Source organism: Cardiocondyla obscurior, linkage group LG06 (genome assembly GCF_019399895.1).
Source record: "Cardiocondyla obscurior isolate alpha-2009 linkage group LG06, Cobs3.1, whole genome shotgun sequence".
Taxonomy (NCBI): domain Eukaryota; kingdom Metazoa; phylum Arthropoda; class Insecta; order Hymenoptera; family Formicidae; genus Cardiocondyla; species Cardiocondyla obscurior.
The window spans coordinates 5,339,281-5,357,032 of NC_091869.1; the positions used below are offsets into that span (position 1 = coordinate 5,339,281).

Here is a 17,752-nt window from a genome sequence, read left to right on the forward strand (position 1 = left end):
CGCGGTCGTCTCGCAAATTTCTAACGACTCCCTATCACGATTTCGAATTGTTTAAATTCTACGTTTCGGCCGCCTTTCACCGGCCGTAACGCGTAACACGTAATTAACGCTGCCTAACAAGGTGCGACATAGCAGCATCCGTCGCTAGGTGCACTGAGAGGCAGATTATGGCATTTACCTCTCAATGTACAACCATTGCCTTATATCCAAACCGAGAACAAGTCACAGCGAGGATGCGCCGCGCAAGTATCCTTAGACTATTATTTTGCAAATTAATCAAACGGTTCGTTAAATGGGTTTCGTTAAACGGTTTGCTAAATTAATTAAAAATAATGTATTAAATTAGATTGTAAATTATGAGATAATTAGAATTTTGTTAACTCGGATGTAGAGAAACTATGATTAGTTTAAAAGCTTATATGTAACTGTTTGTCTTTGAGCTATGTTTGTGGATCTAAGAATATTTCGTCGGATACCTACGCAATGTCGATCAATTCTACTAACTCTGACTAATGCTAGATAAATGGCAAACGGTCCTGTCACAATGAAGGCGTTGAAGGGGAAATCACGCGCGGCATTATGAGAATTGGGAAACAATTTCTCGGTCTCATTACCGCGCGATAGCGCACAAGTGCGGGAGTAGATAGACAAATAGAGAGGATTACGAGCATGTCGGCACACGTTAGGGTCTGAGTACTTATTAGTTAAGCGTTATAATCTCAAACTACTGAAAATTGCAGCTGGTTCTCGCGTTGCTGACACTTCTCTACGGGGCTTACGCGTTCACTCGGTAGTTCTTTTTTTTTTTTTTTTTTTCTTTTAGCTCGGCTCCATCAGAAAAATTATATTATGCGTGTTCGGTTTTTTAATTATATGCAATGAGGTAATCTAGGTGACTAGAAGGATCGTAAATGAATCCAGCGACTGAGAATTGTGTCTATATAAAAAACGTATCGCACTACGATGGCGTTTGACACAGGAGTGAGTGAGATATGAAGCGTATTCACACCGGCAATAAGACCTAGTAGATTGCTTAACATTTTACCGGTGATTATAGTTTGCGTATAGTCCACACAGCATTTCTTATCCAGGTATACGTGAGCTTGGAGACCTGGCCAAACGGAAATGTAACTTGTCTAATTATCTAAAACATCGACGCCGATTAATCGCGATTGATTCTCCCTCCCCCCACTTTCTATTTCATAGATAATAACGTGGTCCAATGAAGGAATTGCCACCGATTAATCGAAATCGCATAGTTTTCTCTTATAAGATATCTTAACACTATAATCTCTGTACTATACATCTTTATATAAAGTAAACGTTGTTAAATATTAACGTAACTCGTGTTGATCTAAAATAAAAAATATTAATAAACAACAAAGTTGAAACGCGAAACAAGTCGAGAAGAAGACGAAATCTTTCCCACAGAAAAAAAAAGTTGAAGTTTTCAGTTAGTTGCCTCAAAGCGGGTCTATTAGCTGCCGCGCTCCAGAAAAGTACCAAGTTGATTTTTTATTACGAAGGTTAAAACGTATTAAATTAGATCTTCGTTTTACGCGCAAATAATTATTTTAGGTTTAAAGCTGTCGTCCAAAGAAACGTTCAGTTCTTGCTCGCGACAATGACTTGCTTGTGGCTAACATTGTCCGTTGAAAGAAGCGTAAACGTCAATTGCTTATTCGCCAAGACGCCAATCTCTGCTCCGCGCGTTATTATATTTACAGCATGACGATTATCGGTAAGGGATCCAGTTAGACCCGTTCGAGGAATAGTATGGTTGACGACAATGTTATTCTCTTCTCCAGATCACTTTTCTTTTCTCGCGATAAAGCGTACGAGACGGTGCAAATTCAATTCCACTTTTTCTTAATGAAGAAACAAGATAGACTCGAAAACGAACATCGCGCGTCGTCAACCAGGCCGGTGCCTTAAAATTTAAATGGAATGCGCTCGAGTGTCGATTCGTGATAAGAGACTGATCCTTGTCTTGTCCGGTTGGTGGATTGTTTATTCATTGTTGTGGGACCTTGCTCGGCGATCGTGCTCTAGCAGAGATATACTTGAAACCGGGCACCGTGCAAAATCACAACCGCACTGTCCTAGACTGGCTCGGGGGGCGGATCGTTCCCCTTGACACCTTCTCTAGATTGAATCATTACCTCCGTTTGTTCCTTGGTAAGCTCGTGGTCCTTGGTGATTTCGAAGTCCTGCTCGGCCAGGAAGCTTCGACGAATCGCGCCGTTCGCCACTGACGACAGATCGTTCCTCTGATGCTGCGTGTCTCGCCATGGTGTCGTCAGGATTTTCAACCTCTGCGTTATTTGATAAAATTGCGACTTAATAAAATTAAAATTATTTTACAAATTACAGATTTAATTTAAATTAAAATAAAACGCTTACTTGAACAAAAGATCCGGATGTGCTGCAGATTTTGTAGATCGCCATACCTGGGATCATGACGATAGAAGAACACGCGATCAGCCAGCCTAATATATTCGCCCAAACCGGATAAGTGTAATCCTCGTATGATAAAGGTTCGTAACCCATTAAACCGTAAACGATAATGAACTAAAAGCAGTCGAAAGACAAACGTTTATAAGATATATTCAATAATTGTTAATATCGAAATGCTTGGTTTTTTTTAAATTAAATTGTGATTGGAAAAATATTTCACTGTGAAACTTTATAATAGTTGTTCTATCTTATGTGAATCATTTAAAATAATTTTGCTACATGACAATATGACATACCATAAGGAAAAGCGGCGCTACGAATTTCCAGCACACTCGCCAATAGATACCGGGTTTAAATCCAATCATATCTTTGATATCGTCGCAAAATCGGTCCGTTCCATAGATCCAGCTGACTGCGATTGTCTCTGCCAGAACGGCGAACAGCATCGAGTATCCGGCCGCGTATCGATCCAATAGGTGAAAGAAATAAAACCCGCCCTACATCAAAGTGCATAATAACTTTAAATTCTTTTTCATTTTACATTCGTAATTAATTAAATCTTTCAGCTAGAAATGCTTAATATATTTGATTTAAAAAATGTTTACCTGTGAGCAAGAGGCAAGTCCGACTAGGAAGTACAGAGTAAACAAGCATGCTACGAAGATCTCACGATTATTGCCGATTATTGGAAACTCATCGCTGAGTGCCGTTATAATTGCCTCTGACCCTCCAAACTACAAAGTCACATTAATTCCTGTTGTAATTAATTAATTTATAAATAAGAAATCTAATCGCTTAAAAAAATTCTGTTAATAAAATAAAAAATATAGAATATTGCTAAAGGAATAATTTACGTAAGTCTCCAAATAAAAACGTACCGAGCTGTCTAAACCGAGGGTGAGTAGCATCATGAAGAAGATGAGTGCCCAAAACGTCGAGCCGGGCATCGTGGCGATTGCCGCCGGATAGACGATGAAGACCAGACCGGGTCCTTCCGTGGCGACGTCCTGAATAGATTTTCCACTGGCGCGAGCCATGTAACCAAGCACCGAGAATATGACGAATCCTGCGACGAAGGATGTCGCGCTGTTGATCAAGCTCGTCAGCAGGGCGTCCCTGCGAAGAACACGGTTCGGTCAAACACGAACTCGGAAGAATCACGAAAAAAAAGGTCTCGGCGTTCTTACTTGTAAACGTTATTGTGGTACTTGTTGTAACTCGCGTAGGCGAGTAATACCCCGAATCCCGGTCCTAGAGAGAAGAATACCTGCGTCGCTGCGTCCACCCATACCTGAAAAAATATTGAAATAATTTTCTCCGCAAAACCGAAAGTATTCTGTGCTGTTTAATAAGAAACGGATAATAAACAGGTCTATAAAAATAATTTAGTTCATATAGAAGCTTCTGTTATTTCGAATATGAAAAAAAAAATTAAATGACGAAGAAGAATGAGAAGTACGAAAGCAGAGGAAGAGCGGAGCACAGGCTAATACATCAGTCCTATTTCTCCCGTATATTCTGGGATTAGCGGTGATCAACAAATCCACTTTCTCACCGGTATAAAGCCCACTTTAGCGACGACAATAAGTGGCTAAGTCGCCGTCTTGATCGCCGGCGGAATGCATTCCGCGCTCGAAAGCACGGGGGTGCGTTCTAACGTTCTAGCTCGTGCTCCACCGAACTCTAATGTTCATTATGACAGCTACACAGAGTTTCCATTTTCACCGTCGTCAGTTAGCCCTGCACGTTTCTCCTTCCCCATTTTTCCCATACTTCGGCCCTTCTCATGCCCGCGACCTGCCCTCCCGAACCCGCGAGCGATCCTACAAACGCATTAACTCCCGAAGTTTTCTCCTTTTGTCATTACTTCGGCAATACGTGGCTCACAGTGACTCAGGTCAGCGGCAATAAAACAATCGCGACCGGTACTTTCCTTTTGTACAATTTTATCGGAAAAAAAAGGATCCCCGTATTGTGAATAAAACATTTTTCAATGTTTCGTCGTGGAAGAATAATTTTCTTTATTATAATGCACTCCTGAGTGTTTTATGTGCGCCGTGGGTATTTTTCCTCGTTAATCATATAAGACCTAGGTGCGTAATTGAATAGCATTATAATTTACTTTAAATCATTATTAATTATAAATCCTAACTGTTAATTTTATTTAAATTTATATTTATTAAAATTGCATTACGGTGTCCGTGCATTTCGCGTACCTCTGCTTTTGTGATAACGTTGAAATTTGGACTAAGATAATAACGGATCCCCTCGGTACTGCCCGGCAGAGTGACGCCTCGTATCAGCAGAATCAGCAAGACCGCGTAAGGGAAAAGAGCGGTGAACCAAACTACCTGCAAAAGAATAAGAATAATTTGCCTTGTAACCGCATCCAAGATCTAAAATATTCTCCGCACTATATATAGATGTACGCTGAAAGGCAGATAATGCGACGGCAGCTAGCGAACGTGACTTTAGCGTCGTGTGCGTCGAGTTTCACATGTACCGCATGTATATACCGCGCCGGCCGGATTGCCGATGACTAAAATCTTCTCGTTCTTTCATTTGCTGTCTCTGCCGCCTAAGATTACGTACGCTAGCCGCTGTCGCCGCAAAAAACGCCGTACCTGCTCTTCGGTGTACGTATGTGTTTATCCGTTTTCAGGATCTCAAATATCTGACGAGGCATTCAGCTTACCTTACCGGAAGTCGAGATACCCTTCCACAGAGAAAAATAGCAGACCAGATAGACCACGAGCAGGCACAGTGCGATGTCCCACTTGATGGCGCCGAGATCATGTAAGCCCTCGCTTTGGTGCAGCTCCAGAATGGCCCGACTTAGAAGAAGAGAATTTTGTAATTCATGGACGCATCTCGCGAACAGTTCGCGTCAAAGAAAAGAAAGATTTATATTCAACGCGACAGAAAAGATTCTTAAAAATTTAAAACAAAGATTCGGATTAAAAATATAATTTTTTAAAGCTCTCGCTCTTAGTATATACTTGTATATATTTTTTTTTAATTTTCTGCGCTACATTACTATTTCGTTATAATTATATATTCACGTTGACAATTTTTTTTTTCAGAGAAAAAACGTCGAACGTCACTCACTTGAAGTATTCGTGCGCGGCGCTTGTATGATTATCCATTGTGCTCTGAGCAACGGCATCCGATCCCAGGTCAACCAGAAGCCGAGTATTGTTTCCAAAGTTCTCATTTATCTCGCTAGTCATGTCCTCAAGTGCATACGAGATGTTAGCGTCGAACTCACGGCACAGCGGTGTATTCCAATCGTTGTCGCAGGAGGTCCACGGTAGCATTGTGGCGAACGAGGCAAAGAAATAGCGAAGCGACCAGGCGATGATGACGTTATAGTAGAAATCAACGTAAAACGCGATTAGAACGACCGCATATCCGATACCTGCTCAAAAAGAAACTATATTTTCATAATATCTAATTAAAAAAAAAAAAAAAAAGAATACTGTAACATAAAACAAAACATTTTTACAGCAATCTTTTATGTTCTTAATAAGAAACTTTTTTTAAAATTTATTGCAGTCAGATCGATCAACTAAATAAAATTAATAAATTATGCCCTGGTTAATTATCGTAGAAGCATGGAAAACAAACAAAACAAAAAAAAATCAATTCAAGAAAACGTCGATGGAAAGTTGAGAAACCTACCGTCCTTCCTTCAACGATATTATTTCTTACGAACGTCGAATGGTATCATGACCTTCTCTGCGAGATATCGCGCATATTACAATACGTACATACCTACGTACGTACTACGTTTATCGCGCGGAATTGCAATGACGGTGGATCCCGATCGATCACAGAGCGATCAGCGGCCGAGCGGATGGAGCGAAATTGTGGCTGTGGAAATGAAGTTGGAAATCGGCGGAAATGGAGGCTCTTTACGCGGAAAGCGTTGCGTCGCTCACATCTCACCACGATTCCCTTGGATTTACACGCGTCGCATAAACCGCAGGAAAGATCTACGATGTGGCGACGGTATATATCACAGAAAAAAAAAAGAAAAAAAGAAAAAAAAAGAAAAATATATATGTATATATATATCGTCAAGTATATAGAAAATGACGAGCATATACCTAGAATAATTTATACAACGTGTCATTTTAATATTAATATTATTAATACTGTATATAGCACCTTCGGATTCTACCTTGCTCACGAGAGATCGGACAATCGTGTCCCGTAGTTCTAGCAGACGGGCAAAAAAAGAAAAAACCGCGAGCAGAAAGGCAACCGGGTTGGAATACCAATATCCCGCTCTTGTCCGAGGATGAGGGAGCAGGAAAAGCGGAGTAGAATGTAATGAGAGTAAAGAGGGCTGTTCCGGCACTTAAGCCTCTGAAAAGATTTTTCCCGGACAGTTCGCGAGATATATATATATATATATATATATATATATATATATATATATATATATACATATATAATGTACTTGTCGCAATCGTCTCGAGATGTATCGTCTCTGAATTGCGCAAAGATAGGCCGCCAGTACGTGAGAGGCTATAAACTTTTAAACGTTTCTGTATCACGCTTTGAAACCAAAAAAGGCAATTCCGACTCCACTGTCTATCAAATTCAACGGTCACGTGCCGAGAGTTTCCGCGATTAAAAAAAAAAAAAAAAAAAAAAGCACGTGTAAGAGTAAAGGAACTCAACGTGACTCCGTCACGTTTGGCGCGATCAAGCTTACCTTTAAAAAGCGGTACCAATCGACCCCAACAGGTAATAGCGCCCTTCCTGTTGAATTGACCAAGAGCGAGCTCCATGTAAAACAGAGGTATACCACCGACCACCAGCATTATGCAATAGGGAACCAGGAATGCACCTGCAATCGTAATAACGCATATTTTATTTTCATCGTCGCAGTTCAAATTCAAAAGTAGACCTTTAAATATATTATACGTAAGTCAATTAAACGGAACGCGATTTATTCCTTTCGTTTCGTCGTCGAAAAGAATCTCGCGACGAGCTCTCGAATCTTAAGACAAGAAGCCATTATGTAACTGGGCAAAGCGCTTATTGTCCGATTTAGAAAGCGGTAGCTGAGTGGATGAAGAAGCGCTGCTTCCGGATGAAGAGTGTCGCTCGTGGAAAGAAGGGACGTTGAAAGGCGAACAAATTAAAGGACGATAGGTGCGCGCGTAACCGCTAAGAGGCTGCGAAAGAATCATCGAAGTTTACTTTAAGAATAAGCGCGCTTTCTATCGGCTCGAGTAACTCAACGTTACCGGCCCCTTTAAAGGAGACTGTAAAACTCTGAAATTTTCATTATTGAAAATTGTTCCACTGCTCGTTGAAAATTGCACGTTAATGCCCGTCAATAATTTCTTAATTAAACAGCATTAAATTTATAATAAATTTCAGCAATAATAGTGTATTATTATCTTCTACGTGAAGCTAATATTATGCTATTATAATTTTTATGCAATATCTGTAACGAAATAAAAAAAAAAAGTGGAGGAATGGAGAATGAAATTTTACGTATATTCTCTTAAAAGGTAAAAAATGTGTAGAGTCATCCTAAAACTTTCTCCAGATTGATTCGCCGGTACCAACGTCAAGGGTTACCTGCGGAACACCTGGCAATCAGAATCGCGAGGACTTTTCGTCATTTTTTTAAGTGCTGACTCGCCATTCCTGTCAGTCTGATGATCGACTCAGTCGCGTCACCGTGTTAATGTCACCTTGCCGCATTTCCGAAAGTTGACTATCGAATTACGCGCCTAAAAGCACCTCGCTACCCGGCGCTCTAAATAACGCGCAATGCAGTTATGGAACTAACCCGCCGGTATGAGTGCGCCATATATCGCTTTTTTTTTTTTTTTTTTTTTTTCACCTCTGAACGGCTTGTGTTATCTTTCCGCCTGTGTACACCCTTCAAATTCCTTCATACAACACGGAACACATTTATAGAACCTCGCAGCCAAAGGGAAGCCGTAATTTGATTAAGCTCGCGAGTCATCAATGCATCGCGCAAGTGTTATTAATTTATATATTTTTTTGTTACAGATCGACGCAGCCTGCATTTACTGCAGTCAACGAAAGTATCGTCACCGCCGATATTATTAATTATACGAACCGCAGCTGGTTCGTCGGTCGTTCCGGGAGTTCCGTATAGTATTCGGACGTAATTTTTTGACATACGACTTTTTTCTAAACGCGAATGCCAAACATGGAACGCGCGAAAGTGATCAATAATTTTCGCGATTGTAAAATCACGGTCGGGGTGTTCGCGAGTGACTTGTGCGCGGAAGGATGACTCGACACACAAACTGAGAGGAGGAGCAGACCCAGGAAGGGCATCATGCATCGGCGGAGCAACTTTTAGGTAAGAAGTAATTCTTTTTTTTTAAGAAAATCTTTATTAAAATAAAGCTTTACCCTTACATGAATTTAAATACTAATATGTCTACATTAATATGTTTAATTTTATGTTACAGTCACCGGCAGAATTCCTCAACCCCGCTGAAGTTCATGCAGATTGGTAAGTCGCATGATTTTTTTTTCGTAGTTTGTAATGGGGGTTTCTTAAAAAATAGCGCGCGCGTAGCGCGCCCATAGTTTCGTCCAGTATATAAAAAAAAAAAAATTTTAATATATTTAAAAAAAAGCAAAAAAAATTTGAATTGCTTAAATAAATAGCAATGCAGACGCAAAAGGAGAAGAGAAAAAGAGAGAAACTACGCTTATTTCCTTGATCTCCCTTCTTAACTCCGACGGAACTTCCGTTCCGTATCCATGGAGATGTAATCGCATTAAGGACGATATTATCGTTGAGCAATCTTGATTAATTTCTTCTTGTCCCTGCCTGAGCACAGATCGTCGATCGATTATATTAAAAATTGCATTCTCTCACGGTGGGACTGTTCGTCGCCGGGCGGTTCTTTACTCAAAAAATTAATTACAATTAAAATTACCGTTTAATCTAGACTCGTTCTTAATACTCTTAAACGAGTTCAAAGCCAGCCAATTACAAACCAATTCTTGTAACTCGCTTTCTTCGAGTAACTCCGAGACCTTTTCGATGTTAATAAAAATATAAAGCTCTCGTTAATGTCGTTAATGTCACTAATAAAGTTTTTATTCTTTTCTTTTTTTTTGTTTGTCTGGAAGTTCGCAAGATATTCGAAATTCAACATGGATCACTTTCAAAATCTAGAGCAAATTTCTCTTTTCTTTTGTCTCGACACGCCGCTAACGTCGAGAGCAAACGTCCGGCCCCGGACAACAGTTCCGCTCAATTTTCTCCCTTTGAACGCGAGCATGCACTCACGCAAAGGCTTAGTACTTAAAGCTGCATTTTACGCCCGAACAAAGGCGAAAAAGCTCGTACGAATAAAACGTAATGCATTCTCGCAAGATAATCGCGCCAATTGTAGCCCGCCGATCGGAATACGCTTTTACTGAAACGTACACGATGGTCTAGGTCGAGCTGCCAGGGTGTCGGGGTTCTCCATTAACAAAACTATCCCCTCGTCACTTTGAAACGCATTCAAATTTCTCGGGCTCTTCTTAGTAACGTTACTTAAATATTCCCACAATTCACGAATCATATTTTAAATCGTTTCAATACGCTATCACGATTTTATAAAAGATTGAATGTAAAACTTCATTACTATCAAGCTTAAACTTTAATAGATATATTTTTATGTAATAATTTAAATAAGACAATGGTTTAAATATCCACGAATATATCTGTAATAATCATAACCATTCTAAGTCGCGTTGCTAAAATTTACTTCGGTAACAAGTTTAATTTATCCAGAATAAAGGATTCGGCGGGTTCGCGCGCGAAGTTCCCTCATTAAAAAGTAATCAATGTACCGATTGTGAATAGTAGGCAACCATCGGAGGGTGATGCATGCCGACACCGTGTACGGGGCTAGCTAGCTACTCTGAATGATAATCACGAAACAACACGTTAATAACGCCCTCCCGTAGGGCAATAACGACGCGGCCGCCGGGGTGCAGCGGCGCCGCGCACGTCCATGATCAAAGGCCCGCGTCCCGAATGGGAAATTATAATTAATTAAGGTAATTGGAAATTAGCGACCGATCTTGCCCATCCTAATGGCACGGAGCCGCGCGCTCTACTCCACTCTTAATTGAGTTAGCAGCCGCTTTTGAGGAGCCTCTGTATCGCTGACAGCGGCTCTAATCGCATTCCTACCGGGGGGACCCGATAGAACCGGCACTAATAGCGTCGTCACCGTCATCGTCATCGTCACCCCGTCGTCGGGTTTAGCGAAAGTCAATAAGACTACCAAACGTTTTCCCCGCGGGATCAATCCCTAATGCCCGATTTCTTCATACCTCTCGACAACTATCTTTCAGATAAAATATATTTCATACTTCTCTGTCTAACTGTAAGTAGGTATAAACTTTAAGTACAAAGATTGAAATATAATTTATCTGGAGGATAAACTTATCTACAAGAAATCGGGTCTGAAAAGTGGAAGGTAAGAAGATAAAGAGCGGCTACCCTCGTCGAGAGAGGCGAGCTGTTTCCGGGAAGCTTTCGTTAATTCGATACGAGACAAGTGTACGTATACCGTCCAGCGTTGGTTAAAATTGACTGGTTCCTAAGTGATCGTTTAATTAATTTATTTTCCTGAAAATCCCCGCGAGACGATCAGATCTTCGGCAACTTGGTTTCCGCGATCGATGAATTAATTACGGCTTGAAAAGGAAATATGCTAATTATCGATGCAAATACGATAGGCCTGCCTTATTCTGATTCCTCGCATCTAATATTATATATATTTGCTGATAAATTGTTCTTTTATTATTTCCAAGGCTGTTATGCAAATTCGATGCGTAATTCTGCACGTAAGCTATCCCGAGATGTTGAGGCAAAAAGCTCGCGGTATGTTAATGATTCACGCAATCTGCATGCGACAACGAATTTAATTGATGTATAAGTATCATCGCATTAATAATACTACTTTGCAAATAGCGATTACTTTACAGACATAATTGCTTCCATTAAAAAAAAAAAAAATTAAAAAAAAAAAAAAATAGAAAAAGATTTTTTTTAATCTTTAAAATCTTATTAAACTACAATGAGTTAGTTCAAGTAAAAAGGTACTCGATTACACTGTTATAATAACTTTCGCACTCGCCTGCTCTCGGAATAAAAAAATAGAATGGAGAAAAGGGTTGAATTTGCTGTAAACGCCCAGCGCGGCTTGGGAGAAGACGTCTCGCAGATTACCATCTTTTTCTCTAATTGTAACCAATTTCGGGACCCACGGAGGTGCCTTCCCGCCGCCGAGAATCTTTGCCTGCAACGTCTAAATCCCGAGGTCATTTTCCGCGAGGTAAATGCCAATTAGCCGACCGGTTTAACGCGACATTGCTCGCCGGCTGGAGTGTATCACTCGACGACGCGTAGCATCCCCCTCGAATTAAGTTAACTGCGAAATAATGTCCGACGATGTTACCGTGTAGCTGACGAAGTTTTCCCTCGCACGCGAGGTATCGAAAACGCCGAGGGGCTTCCTTATCCAGCGGGGAAAGTTTATTATCCTGGAGAACGTCCATGGGGGAGAAAAAAAAAAGATAGCGAGGAATGTCAAGGGTACCGTAAACCTCGCGGAAGAGAAAATTCATAGCTAAACCACTTGTACGTTTTCTCGCCTAAATAATTTTGAATTTAAACTTGGCCGAGAGCGACACTCAACCGTAACGACGACGTTTTCCATGACGCAAGTAAGTGACTCGTAATACAGTTTTATTTGCATCGATGCAAGTATGAAACTCGGTAACTGTACGACTCTGAACGACTGAAAAAGTAATAATGGTACCCCGGTAGAAGTAATAATAATACCTCAATTACGTTTTTAATGTACATTGGCTGCCTTAGCTGATTGATTTCGCGGCCCAATAAAAAAAAAAAAAAAAAAAAAAAAGAAGGGAAAGATTAACGCAAGGGAAAAACCGATTACGTTCTCGTACAATTCTAAAGCGCGTATAAAGCAGACATAAATAATGCCAGGGTCTCTGCGATCTACCACGCGAGGGATCACGAAGCCTGGAAGACGTGCTCGTGTTAAACAAAATCTGCGTCACGTTTAACGAACGCGGTAATGAATTATTGAAGATCGTGGTCCCGCGTCGATGACGCTCGAGATGATCAAAAATCAATGCACTCACCGCCGCCGTTCTTGTAGCAAAGGTACGGGAACCGCCAGACATTGGCGAGATCAACGGCGAACCCGATGACCGATAGCAAGAAGTCGAGCTTCCCCGACCAGGTCTCCCTGCCGTCGCTGGGGACGACACCCTTCGCGGCATTTTTCACCACCGTCGACGACATCTCTCTGGTACCTGCAACGCGAAAGCAACAAAATAATTTCTCAAACTGGCAATTGCCTCTGAACGCCAACAATTAATTCTCACGCTTGTAAATTAATTTTATCTTTATCTTTAAATAATAATTCACGTTGAATATCCGCGTAAAAAGCTGTTGGTAATTCATCATCGATTGACTGAAATAAAATTGAACATATTATTCGTTTTACCTGAGCGTACTGTAACAAGAACGTCAAATAGAACCGTAGATATTTCTCTGGGAAACGCGGAGAAGGCTTTTTTTAGAGGCGAAAGTCTCCCGCGCGATTGTAATCGGCCTAATCACGTAATCTCGGAGACGCATGGCTCCGCAAGTGCACATAAATCTGCATGCGTACTTCGCGCGGAATTAGGCGCAAGGTCGCGAGCACGCGAGGAGCGAAAGGAGCTGAGCGAAAGGAAGGCGTCAGCGCAAAACGGGGAGCGAAGAGGGAGGGACGCGGTGGAAAAACGGATGGATAACGCAATGGAAAGGAAATCGTCGATTGGACATGTGTGCGCGCATATGTGGTTGTTATATTATATATTCGCGCAAAATATACGTGTGCGCGCTAAAAAGAGAGAGAGATAAAGAGACATATAGATTAGAGAAAGAGAGAAATAGTGAGAGGGTGTCGCGTGCGCTACGGGGCGCGGCGCGGGCGCGTGTAATTTGGCGACGACAAGTTATCGATAGCCCTTCAAGCGACAACGCTCGACGCCCCCAACGAGCCTCATTGTACCCCGTGACGGGTACCGGTCAAACAGCTATATTTCAAAGGCGATCGCGGGCGATCCGGCCTCGAGGGGCCACTCGACGAGGGGTTTTCTGTCACGCGCACTGATCCACGCTTATCCACGCAGACCGACCCAGTTAATTGATATTCGGCGGTCACGGAGACACCTACGAACGCGCGAAGATGGACGGCGACGAAAAATCACCCGGTCGCTACAACCACCCCCCGTGTCCCGTTTTCCCTGGTAGTCACTATGCGAGATCGCCTGTACCAACTTCTGTCGGAAACCGATCGGCCGAGGATCAATCCGACCGGGTTCAGCAAATTAAAAACAATTAATAGAATCACAAATCTAAATTTTAATGGAAATTTATTCGCGTTATTTAAACGTATTTGTTTTAGGCGTAATAAAATTGAAAAAATTTTTTTTTTTTAATTTAATGTTATTCTTTCCTGAATAACGTTAAATAATATAATAATGCTAATAAATTCTGACAAAATGTTACAGCAGAGAGACCGCATATTTGCATTCGGGAGGTGGTTCTTTTTTCCCTTTTCTCTTGAGTCATTGTTTAAGGAAGTATATGAATTAATAGCCGTGACCGTAAACGGACAGAAAAGATAACGAACTATAATAAATGCAGATGCACACGCACACATTTAAAGTAAACCGCAATCAAGCGAGACATCGAAACTTGACGTTTTTGTCGGTATCACATTTAAAATCAGGCACACCTTAATTCTCCTACTGACGCAAACTGCCTCTCCTATTCTTCAATTTATGTAAGTCTTGTTTCATTATTGGCAATTAAAAAATCTCATATACGTTTTTAATTCTGCATCGCAATAATCTTGATTTAGAAGAATATTTATATAACCGCGATTTGCAAAAATTAATTTAGATAGTTAACAAGCTGTTTCACGCTTGATTTTATTCAGAAGACAATCAGGAGTAAGCCTCTCGTCACAGCCGCGACATTTACATGCTTAGTGTTGAAAGAAAATTCCGTAATAAGAGAAAATTAATTTCTACACCAATCCCCGGATTTCTCGCGTCAGATTTTTTTTCCTCGCAAAAATTCACTGACCAGAAAGAACCCAGTCGAATCGAAGGCCGCGCGTGAACGACGTCTTTGTGCCCTCAAAATAAAACGAAAAATAAACCCCTACGTCAAGAGTCATAAAAAATAATGTAAAATAAAAGAAGGAGCCTATCGGCCGTTTCGACTCTTTCGCGCTCGTCGTCGATAGAATTCACCGAAAAAGGAAAAACCTGAAATGCCGCAATCGGCCGACTACGATTCGTGAACGGTAAACTACTCTCTCGAGCCGAACGCAAATATTCAAACGGCACTTAAAATTATTACAGTTTAAAAAAATATTCTGTCGGAAAGACTAACAAAATTCAGGTGGAGACTTCTCTACAATTAAATTCTTGATACGGTACACGGTCGACTTGGACACTAACGTGACATCGCGGATGACAAGCGATCGTTTTAATTCGAAAAATACTTCACTTTTGACTTCAGAGGACGTTTTCAGGAGACGCAGGAAAGCTCTTCGAGAGGTGTAAGGATAGTAATCGCTCTTCAGTTATCGTGGCGTGACTTTAGCGACAAAACATCATTGACATTTCGGATTATTCTAATTGACCTTTAAATCTCTCTCTTTCTAGTTGCATTAAGATAACGGAATCTGGAAATAAGTGGATGGAACCGACGTATAACAATTTTCCGGCAGGTCCTAAAATTATTTTATAGTTGTAATAAATTTGCATATAAAACAACACACATATAAAAAATTAAATACAATTTACGAGAGGCAGAAGCAAATTAAGTACCATTAGAATCATACATATTCAAACCCGTACGCGACGCTATTAAACAATTTAAGTCGATCCAAAGAATTTGTTTAATTCTAAACTAGTCGCGCTAGTCCGGAATTTATCTTTCTTCTCCGCATTGGAAGGACGGATAAACTCCGAACCAGTGCAACCAGTTCAGCTACGAAATACAGATTTCAAAAGAACACTCACCCTTTAAAAGACGAGCGAGAACAATAATACCGCAGCCAATTTAGTTCTCTTTTTTTTTTTTCTTTAATCTATAAAAAAAAAAAAAAAAAAAAAAAAAATTAAAAAAAAAGAAGAAAATGAGGTTAGAATTATCAATGAAATTATCAACGAAATTACCAATGGGGAAATCGGAAATTAGGTGTCGGGGTATCAATCGCCGGAGGTTTCTTCCGCGGGTCGAGCAAGGGTCGCGGCAACATGCACGTACTCACCGAGTGTTGTGCCGAGGACGACTAACGAGCGACCGCGTCGCCGTGAATGTTGCAGCTCAGCGAGACACCGCGGCACTGGCCGCGCGGCTTCTCGGACCACGGCAGGACTCCCACGACGAAGACTCGCCACAGGGTCAGAAGTAGCTCGAAACTGGTATCCGTCAAACCCATGCCCGATCGAGCCAGCGACGTCCTTCCGCTTGCCTATCTTCCGCCCTTCTCGCCGACGTCCCGGCGTCCCGCGCCGAAAATTCGAGGGAGAGCCTCCTTCTTCCTCGGCGGCCCCAAGCGGCGGAGGACGACTTCTTCCCCGCTGAGATACGGGCTCGCGCCCTGCACTCGCGTCGCCTTTACTCGCGCGAGTTTTCGCGCATCGCGGAAACGATCTCACGACGTGAAGAACGGGCGCGAAGAAATAAGAGTTCGGAAGCGAACCGCGCGGGTTTCGAGGCGCGTTCCAAATGCGCGACGTGCATCTCCGCCGCGATGCACTTCCGGCGAGAAGAACCGCGCTCGGGGGGGCACCCTCGCGTTTCGCTTCCGGTCACCAGCGAGAGTAATCAAAGATGGGGGGAACGGAGACAAAGAACCGGGGTTGTAAAACGGGATGCGTAGCTATTTCTTACGGCACAACCGTGGGGACCTCGTCGCAAAGGATCGAAAGAGCGAGTGACGAATTTTAGCGCCTGTCGATGTGTATATACGCGCTGCAGTCTCGTGACCATTTTCCGTGCGCTTGCGCGATCGTTGGACGGGAAATTCTACGCATCGCGTCAACAAGAAATGGTCTTTCCAAAAGCAAGGGGGCAAAAATATGTTTGCATACATTTTTTCAAATTGCCGCAAATATTACACGCGCACACACACATTAATTCTAAAATCGCGCTACTTAACATTGATAAATTGATAAGATTAATAGACATTACGAATAAAATATGTACATGTAACACTTTACTCATAGTTAATATCTGTAAACATATGCATAAATATATTTACTGACACGTACTCTAGATAGTTAAATAAAAAAGAAATATTTGATCTAGTCAGAATTTCGAAATGAGGAAATTTTTCCTTACGCAGTAGGAAATACTAATGGATTTTCCTGATGTGAAAGTTCAAGGAAAATTGTTTTTATCATCGTAGAATACAAATAAAGATTTGAACATTTTTTCTTTGAAAATCTCAAGTTTCTAATATATATATATATATCCTCTGATTGACGCACGCAGCTGGTTCAAATAAAAGTTTGCATACTACTTGTGTTAGCCATTAATCTTATCAGTTTACAATTAAACTTACATTTTTTTCAAGATAAATAGCTTTCAACCGTATTTAATTAAACAACATTTTTTTTTATATTCCGAGCGTGAATTTTTTTCTAATTACAAACTTCTTTATCTCGTCTCGTTTATCAATTCGTTCAAAGTTAATGAATCATCAATACATTAATCAGCAATTTCAATAACTAGGTAAGACTTGTGTAAAGTCTGCTATTATTTTCACAATACATAATAGAATTTTGAAATGTAAAAAAAAAAAAAATTAATTACATTAGTGTACAGAAGGAGAACTTCGAGAATCAAAAGATCGTCATTTTTCACGACGAGATAAAACGAGCTCTGTATATTATACAATAACATCACTAATCATCACGATATCTCATTAAATACTGAACAAACAATCTTCCAAATTTTAAACAGAAAGTAATAAACCTTCATTTAATAAAAAAAAAGCTTTTAAAATAAAGAAACGGTACTCTAAACTAAACTAACAATTAAAATCGTTCGAACGCGCGTCGCGTAGCGGCTTCAAATTTTCGCGCTCTGCGCGCCGATTGAACGACTGCCAGCCAATCTCGCGCGGTCATAGATGCACAGTTACGTTACCGAGCTGCACTCCGTCCCACG

The 17,752-nt window shown here is 41.0% G+C and overlaps 1 protein-coding gene across 2 annotated transcripts; it reads right to left on the minus strand.

Annotated features, from left to right (window-relative positions):
- Positions 1 to 794: 794 nt before the first annotated feature.
- Positions 795 to 17,734, minus strand: Dat (Sodium-dependent dopamine transporter). Of its 2 annotated transcripts, none has more exons than XM_070658221.1 (12): positions 15,846 to 17,734; positions 12,646 to 12,819; positions 7,181 to 7,315; positions 5,566 to 5,875; positions 5,153 to 5,291; positions 4,674 to 4,808; positions 3,645 to 3,748; positions 3,336 to 3,573; positions 3,063 to 3,191; positions 2,754 to 2,954; positions 2,404 to 2,571; positions 795 to 2,315 (listed from the first exon to the last, which is right to left on the minus strand). In XM_070658221.1, exons 2-12 carry the CDS (start codon positions 12,806 to 12,808, stop codon positions 2,103 to 2,105), a joined length of 1,935 nt encoding a protein of 644 aa, XP_070514322.1. In that variant the 5' UTR covers positions 12,809 to 12,819; positions 15,846 to 17,734; the 3' UTR covers positions 795 to 2,102. The 2 variants fall into 2 exon arrangements, with proteins under 2 accessions (XP_070514322.1, XP_070514323.1); XM_070658222.1 differs by lacking the exon at positions 15,846 to 17,734 and adding an exon at positions 15,595 to 15,662.
- Positions 17,735 to 17,752: the final 18 nt, after the last annotated feature.

Excerpts from the sequence above, each read along its gene's own strand:
- Dat (XM_070658221.1), bottom strand. The coding sequence starts at position 12,808 with ATGTCGTCGACGGTGGTGAAAAATGCCGCGAAGGGTGTCGTCCCCAGC. Across the intron at positions 3,749-4,673 it reads ACGTTATCACAAAAGCAGAG|GTATGGGTGGACGCAGCGAC; the intron begins GTACGCGAAATG and ends ATATTTTTTCAG. Across the intron at positions 2,955-3,062 it reads GACTTGCCTCTTGCTCACAG|GGCGGGTTTTATTTCTTTCA; the intron begins GTAAACATTTTT and ends ACTTTGATGTAG.